At 37.1% G+C, this 8,941-nt stretch overlaps 1 protein-coding gene across 1 annotated transcript; it reads left to right on the forward strand.

Annotated features, from left to right (window-relative positions):
- Positions 1-5,212: 5,212 nt before the first annotated feature.
- Positions 5,213-7,965, forward strand: LOC139708017 (muscarinic acetylcholine receptor M4-like). The gene is made up of 2 exons (XM_071620010.1): positions 5,213-6,103; positions 7,660-7,965. Exons 1-2 carry the CDS (start codon positions 5,213-5,215, stop codon positions 7,963-7,965), a joined length of 1,197 nt encoding a protein of 398 aa, XP_071476111.1.
- Positions 7,966-8,941: the final 976 nt, after the last annotated feature.

An 8,941-nucleotide genomic window follows, 5' to 3' on the forward strand; every position in this document is an offset into this window, starting at 1 on the left:
ACCAGCAGGTAAAGGCGTTCAAAAATGAATGAATAAATAAACAAACTGAAATGTCAAAATGTCCTATATTTGTGAGATACCAATGCAAATTTTATTTCTCTGTCTCTTTGATTTAAAAGTGTTTGTGAAAGTCAATTTGATTGTGTCTGTGTCTGTGTCCATGTTCACAGACACAATTTTTTTACTGACGGGAGAGGGCGCTATTCAGAGATTGGATTAGAAAGCTGTATACAGAAAGGAGAAGAAAATATGCTTCTTCAGCTACAACGATAGTATAGACACAATGGTTAGTCAGACAATCAAGAGTTGACGTATTCAGAGACAAGGACGGGTTAAGATATTGATGTTGAATTAGAACGACGATTGACATTCATTCAGAAAATTGATTCTTTGGTTTCTGTAAATTTATAACCTAGGATCCGTGTAAATTCACATGGGCACCAATAGGATTGAGCGATGAACTTAAAGGGAAATTCCAGGCGATATACATGATTTCACATCATGTAATATATAAATCGACAGCTCCAAGTTTAGATTCAAATAGCGCTTTCGTGATCGGGTTAATTTCCCAAGTCAGAAAATAGCGCGATTTCGAAACATCGGGCTGATATGAAAACGCCTACTGTAAAGCTGCTATGTCATCATCCTTGTTCAATAGGCGTTTTCACATCAGCCCGATTTTCGAAATTACGCGCTATTTTCTGACTTTGGGAAATTAACCCGATCACGAAATAGCGCGCTATTTGATAATGTGAATACAAATTAGCGCGGTAATTCATCGAGAAAATTTCTCGAGTCCAACTCAGGAAATTTCCGAAATAGCAGGATAATTAATGCGAACTACCGCGCTATTTGATAATGTTCGAGCTGATGTGAATAGGAAATGAAATAGCGCGCTAATTTGCGATCGCGAAAAATATCTCGAGCTCGGATTTTTATCAGGCTGATGTGAAAACGCCTATTGTGATTTGTTATGATTTTTCAAAACATTCTTTCTTCTTATCTAAACCAGTATCAGGTACCGTGCGATAAGCAGCGTTTTAGATGCATTATGGGATAGCACATTGGACAAAGTTGCATCCGGTTTTGGCTGCGAATGCATCCAGGTCACGTTCCGTCTTAATCCAGAGGTATTTTTAAATTCTTAATTAGTAAAAGTTTTCGACTTTTTTTAAGCTTAATTCTGACCAAGGAATAGAGGAGTAACGAAAGAAAATTGCGTTAAATCCCATGGGAACTGAGAAACGTGGCAAACGCCTAGAAGCAACAATGCTCTCGAGGAATTCCACAGTGCATCTGTGACAGGGCTCTTTGGCGTGCCCATTTTGTGCGCGTTGGCGATGCTGATAATTACTGTCAATTCTGAAACTCCCCTATGCGCAGTATGAACAATAGTTGTTCCAATGTAAAAGTCTGAAAATCAGCCGGAGCTCCCCTTTAAAGCGGTACATGAAAGTCTGGATACAACAGCAAATAGGAAGCAATGATCTCAACACTTTACAAATTGAAACGCCCTAATACTTACAATTTGTACAGGATTTGAAAGAAGATAATCAAGATCATGTGTTGTTTCTGATTCAACAACTACAATCGCTCTCCCCTTAAAGGTCGTCGATGCTAAATTATCATGCGACTACCACGAGGAATACAAGCTATTGTCATTGTGATTTCATGCTGACAGGAAATTGAACGCCCTAATACTTACAATTTGTACAGGACTTACGTGTTAAAAGAAGATAATCAACATCATTTGTGTTGTTTCTGATTCAACAACTACAATCGCTCTCCCCTTAAAGGTCATCGATGATAAATTATTATGCGACTATCATGAGGAATACAAATTATTGTCATTGTGGTTTCATGCTGAAAGGAAATTATACGCCCTAATACTTACAATATGTACAGGACTTGAAAGAAGATAATCAACATCATTTGTGTTGTTTCTGATTCAACAACTACAATCGCTCTCCCCTTAAAGGTCATCGATGCTAAAGCGACTACCATGAGGAATACAAATCATTGTCATTGTGAGTTCATGCTGAAATGAAATTGCACGCCATAATACTTACAATTTTTACAGGACTTCGAAAAGGTAGTTACGTCATCATCTCTGCTTATTTTGATATCTTGTTGCATTCAACGTCACTGATTTGAATGATGGGACTTAGCAACTTCACTACACTGTAATATTGACTTTGATTATGTGCCTTTTTAGAACTTTATCTTAAAGGGAGTTAGTTTTCCTTCTCTGGAATTGCCAACCTTCTGGACAAGGAGTTGAGTGAAGGGTTATAAAATATTGTTATGAAAATGAATTTGTGCAAAGTGGGTGTGACCTATTCGGCCCACTTTCCTTTAACTAGGTTTCATTTGGATTGATGGCTAATAGATAAATTAAGCATTTCACTTGACCCTTTCCATTTGACCCACAATTCATCAAAATTAATAATCACAAACTGTTAGCATCCATTTTCATGATAATGCTTTGAGCTATTTTCAAGATATGGGCATATTGTGACATTTTAACATTTTTTCACTTGACCTTTCACCCCATGGCCAAAATCTTTCCCTACAGAATCACTGTGCAGTAACATGCATGGATATAATTACATAGTTTGATTAATTCTATACACTGAGTAATCTACAAGGTATCGAGAAATTAGTGTAATTTAAGCATTAAAAAAGTAGAATTATAGCATTTTAGAATGACCTTTCACCCAATGACCCCGAAATTCCCAAGAGAATCATTGTCAGCCAATATGTGCATACATGTATAAGATTCATGGAGATAACTTGAGTCATTTACAAGGTATGGAGAAAGTGTTCAATTTTATAGTGTAAGAAAAGAAACTTCAGAGAAGTTGAGAGGAAATTAAGAGAGGGGTACTCTTAATTCAGCATGATAATCAAAGGTATGCAAATTCAATATCTCTGATAACATAGAAAGACCCGTTACTACGTCTACGTGACGTACGGGAAGATATAAGGAATTTCAGGCAAGAACCATTACTGGTGCATAATACTTACCACAAAAAGGGGACATTTTCTTGCTTGCCTCTTACAAGTATATTTTGTTTCTCATATTAACGTAATTCATGAGGAAGATAATTCTAGATGTTGCATGACTCATTGCATGGACATGACAGTGTTTCTTCGTTGGTCTCGAACCTTCATTTCGATGACGTTCGACTTAATAGCATTAACCTATTATACTAGTCAAGCATTTTGCAGTTTGATTGACATTACCCAACCAAGGGTAACATTTCCAACACAAAACGGATTAGCAAAAATATAGATGAATAAATAGACTCTTCATACAGTCTCACTTTCTAGTCTTTCGATCTACTGGGTATATGCAATATTCATGGAAGTCCATAATACTTTCACATGAAGAAAAAAATGAGGGAGAGAAAAAAATATGAACAATGACGATAAAGTTAGAACTGCCATAACACACACAAAAGAAAAATATGCTTACTCAAATATTTTGTAAAGTCTATTTAGATGAGAGGGTTTGATGTTCTTCTTTAATTTGATTGCTGCTTTTCGTGACGCCATAGGTAATAGGAGCCGTGGAACATTTTGGAAAGCCTTCCTTTGGTTCACAGAAAAATAATAAAAACTATTCAATACCCTCTTTTTCCCTTTCGTGAGTCTTTATCTCTTAGACATACTCCTACGTTGATGAAAGAAAAAGGGGCATATATAGATTCTCTGTTGCTATTGATAATATGTTACCCTTGAGAAGGAAATGTCATAGCCAGAAATCGTCGACAAAAAAAGACACAATGTCAACATTTAACCCGTTCACTTCGGAAACCTGGTGACCTGTGTATTAAGTCTATGAGGATTTCAGAATTCAGTACGAAAGTGGTTAAATACAGCATGGCAACGGTGTTTTCTCGGCCTTTCTTGATATGCATCATGCTATTCTTCTATCACAAAACTCGCCTCCGGTAATTCATGCTGGGAATTTTATTGCAGACGTGGCAATTCAAAGAATGAATGTTTTCTTCAGTCTCCTGTGTGAAAGAGTGTGAAAGAGTTCGGGCTTCATTGAACCTATTATGCTCTCCATTCCATTGTATACCTGTGCAACAGAGGCGGTTTCATTTCTCGTGTATTTATCATAATTGCCGATATTGAACCTTTACACGAATACAGTAGAGCCGAAGAGTCCGCTTTGCTTGATTTGACAAATGTCTTTCATATCAGGCTTAAAGTCACACTCCCAAGGCAAATAAGACAAAATAAAAAGTTATGTACACTTTATATCCCGGGGAATAAAAGATATCTTGTGCTTCAAAAGGCGGGAGAGAGAATGCATTACAGTATAATCATGATCACTGTGGCTCTTTCAAACCAACTAATTTAGTCAATGAATCTGTCTTATTATGGCATGTCATTATGCAAATATATATATTAGTCAATGTGTAATGTCGAGTACAGTCCTACTGTAACACCTGCAATTTTATACAAGTATTTCAATTAATTAACTAGTATTCAGTGGGTCTTTTAACGTGCATTATTTGTCATCTAAACCAGAACAAACAAAACAAAACGAGCAACTTTGGAGCTCCTTATGGCGCTAGGTTAAATTTCCAAACTTCTCTTCGTCAATAATGTTCTTGGCATAATCAAGAAGATTTGATTTTACCAGGTATAAGAGGACTGCGCAGACGACAACGTAGGCGGCCTTGAAACACGTCACAATGGTATCCAGTCATGTGATCTTGCCAATCCACCAGCCAATAGAGTGCGAGCTTTTATGAAGGATATTTGTTTTTAAGACACCCTCGTTATTGCTTTCCGGAATCACCCTATATCTCTATACTTTATAGCTTACACTGTCCTGGTCATAAAGAGACTCAGTTCAGGAGGTCTACCGCTTTAATCGAGATTGTGAACTTGTCATCTCAGCCTTGTAACACGTCTTTGAGCAAAAGTCCATATATTCTAGCAATTTTAATTCAGTATCAGGTAGTAAACTGCTCATAGTTCTCTGCAGCATCAATGAGCTACTTTCAGAAGAGCATGACAATTTGCTAAGTCAAGTGAAATACTTATCATTGCAGTTAGTTGATGCATTTTTGCCCTTGTCTGTACAGCCCCTTTACATATAATTTGACTTTGTAGTTTACTGAGATTGGTGAAGTAAATCTTCCCAGATCGGAGACAGACTATTTCTTTCAACGTAATAATCAGGGTAAATATGACCACGGCATCAGTGCAGACATACCCTACACTTTGGGTTGAAATTGTTCTCGACAATTCAACCGGGAGTGAAGTATACCCTAAATCTGGAGGGTCGAACTCTTCCAGCATTTTCGGTCTCCTCTGGCCCTCTCTGTTTACGGCCTGCATCATTGTCGCAAATTTTCTCACTCTTGCAGCTTTTTGCGTCAACAAAAAACTTCGCACTTACAACAACTACTTTATCATCAACCTATCCATTCTTGATCTTCTCTCTGGTGTATATCTTATTATTACTGTTGTCCATACCCACGTCGGCTACTATCCTTTGAACCAAACCCTTTGCAAGATCCTGAGCGGGATAAGTCAGGCTATCATCGGTGGTTCTAATTTCGTCGTCGTGATCATCTGCGCTGACCGACATCGTGCAACTTACGACCCCATCAACCATTTTATGACTCGCAGCAAACGTAAGGCTTTGTTTCTTAACTCCCTGGCGTGGCTTGGTGCTTTTTCTTTTTGGATGTTGTTCATCACAACATGGGAGTTCGTGGACAACTTTGACAACGGACGTCACTGCGTTCGTCGATATACTAACATGCCAGGCGTGTCCATAGTCAATGGCATTGTTATCTTTTACCTGCCGCTCGTTATAATCTCCGTTCTCTACCTTCGTATATTTCTAAAGATCAGAAAGACAAGGGGTGGGAAACTTGTCGAAAAGAAATTTGATGTGAAGGATAATATCAGTACAGCTGTTGCAGATCTTAAAAAGGACACCGCAACCTCGTCTCTGAATGATCCAGTTATCGATACCGACGTTGAGTCGGTCAGAGAAAAGGAATATGGACAAGATATGCCAAGGAGGAGTACCGGAAAAGCAGGTTCAAATATCAACACGAAACCAATCGTAAGAGATCAGCTTTTCCCCCTTTCTCAACGGTTAAATCATCATGTTAACGAACACGACGATAAGTCTATTACCGCTCTAAAATGTGTGTGTTTAAGAATATTTGATTTCGTTATTACTCCCTACTGTAGCAAGCCCACATAAAGCCTGTTATTTCAGAATCCTTTATGAAGATCTGAAGATGAGTTGTGAAATTGACATTTAATAAATGACTGGCTTTCAGAGATAAGAAGATGAAATGAACCTGTTTTACTTGTTGTACGTTGCAGAATGTTGTATGTTTTATAAGATAGTTTAATCTCCTCTCTTAAAAGGTAAAATCCAGGCAATTTTCAGAACTTCACTTCATGTAGTACGTGTTCGAAAGCTCCATGTCTAGATTTATGGAATTAATTGTGGTCCTTGAGAAGAGAAACCAATACTCTGAAAAGACCAAAACAGTAGGAGGTTCACATGTTTCAGAAATGTAGCAATGTGATTCCATTACGATAGAGATTGCAAGGACAAGGTCACCTGTGTCGAATTTATGCGTGCTTTCTTCTTTTGTTCTGGTTTCTTGAGCCCCCACGCATGCATTCATATGGTGAAGCTGTTATGTCATCATCCTTGTTCATTTCGATTTGTTTATAAATTTTGAAAACATTCTTATTTCTGAATCCCAATCACTATACATTCTGAAAGTCTGTACCACTATAACCAATTGCTGTTGTTCAAATGTAAAGTATGAAAATCAGCCGGAGTTCTCCTTCAAATGTTTTTACTATAATGAGACAAAATTAGCAATACAACAATATAAGTGGACACTTCTTTACATAAGTAAATGGGTAATGGTTAATATATCCGGATATGGACAAATCTTGACCCCCCCCCCCCCCCCCCAAAAAAAAAAAAAAAATGCAGCAATCAAATACATTTTATGTGAATCTATACATGGGTGTTGTTCGTCATTCTGAGGGTTCGTTATTTTGTAACACACATTCTCCGTATACCACATGTTCGAAAATGAAATAGGTTTCGTTAATCCTAACGTTCTGCGGAGCTATTTCGAAGGTTTAATATTACAAAGGTTCGTTAATCCTAAAATGGCATCGAGTTCCTTAATCCAAAATTGAAAAAAAGAACAACTGCGTACTTACGAATCTTCGAAACTAGGGACCTTATTTCATTTTTAGAAAAAAACCCTCAAAACAAAACTCTCTTCTTCATTTTCGGATTAACGAACCTTCGGAAAAACGATCTGGAAGTACATAATGCCTCTAAACAAAATACCTCAGTCTGTCAAATATTTTGACTTAGACATGGATGATATGAGAAATGGAAAAAAAAAGAAGGTAACTCACTGTATCTAGAAGTTTATCATAGCACACAACGTACAAAACGCATATCCCACAAATATCATTTTTTGTTATAATTTCTTATAATCAGTAATAGGAGCAAGCTCTTAGATGGCACATTATTGAAGGAAATTTTGTTGTTAAGGTCTTTGATAATGATAAGAGACCAAGGTATGTGACGGTATGAATTCCAAAATGCTTTTTCTTGTTCCCTATTTCCAGCGGAAGCGTGAGTCGGCTGCCGAAATGCGGAAAGCAACACGAACCCTCTTGTTCATCGTACTATCTTTCGTTGTTGCCTGGTTACCTCAAAGCATCATCGGTTTGATCTACTCCATCAAGCCCCTACTGGTCTTCCAGGGATTACCTCGACCTGGAAGGCTCTTTTTCACCTGGTTGGCATCCTGTAACAGCCTTCTGAACCCGATCTCCTACGCAGTAAGCCAGCCGCTTCTCAGGTCAACATTAAAGAACATGCTTTTCAATCATTGCAAGGAAAGATCTCCACAGAAAAGCGTAAACATTTGAAGCTTAAGGATTTCCTAAAATTGTTAAGGACATTAAGATTTAAAAAAATGACCATACGTATATCAGTTCACTGTAACTTGCATTCATTAAATAAAGTAAGGCAAAGGTAGAATGTAAGACTTTTAAACATTTAAAGGCTTTTGAATGTAATCAAAATTTAGAATGTCATGAATGAAGATCATGCAATGCGTTCATAAATTCGGTTTAACTCTTGGTAACTAACTGTTTGCAAGGATCGTTGCAATATTCGAGTGATTTGATGAGTAGAGTTACACGCACTCTCTTTGTTATCAATACGGACATGTTATATTATGTTTCAATCCTGTACGACTATACTAGTCGAGTACTACTAGTAGAGTACTTGTATATGAACATTTTTAAGACAACCATCACATTTAACGTATCACAGTTTGGAAGCCTCCAAAATGCTCATGTGGTGCTTTTACACTCTTTCTGTGATAGTATGTTTCTACGCTTGCCCGAGGCTGGATTTTGTATGTTGTAAGATAAATCTATCAATATCATTAACCGTTGTATATGAAATGTACAATAAATGATATTTGCCCTCATTAAACTCTCTGCATATTTCATGACATATATCTCATACGTTTTATGACCAGCTAAGATTAGCTTTGTTTTGGTTTGTTTTGACATTGGAAAATTAAGAGACAACACAATTTCTAAGAAAATTGTGTATGTATCGACCCCTACCCAATTACCAAAGACTAAACTCTTTTCTTTCTTCTTTTTTTTTTTTGCATACATAGCCCCGCATTTTGTATCATAAACGGTTTACTTACTTTTTGAATGAATGGATGTTTTGGGAGATTTGACTTTTATAGTCAGTGCATATTGAAATCTTTTCATGTATGGAAACTCGTATACTCTGTCCAGAACAGGCAATGGAGTTTTGTCTTGTGGAATCTGAACGTGCATGATCAAATGATCTATTTCAATGTCTTTTTACGTAAGATAG

This window comes from Diadema antillarum, unplaced genomic scaffold (genome assembly GCF_040938485.1).
Source record: "Diadema antillarum isolate AM-2024a unplaced genomic scaffold, OU_Dant_1.0 scf00000036, whole genome shotgun sequence".
Classification (NCBI taxonomy): domain Eukaryota; kingdom Metazoa; phylum Echinodermata; class Echinoidea; order Diadematoida; family Diadematidae; genus Diadema; species Diadema antillarum.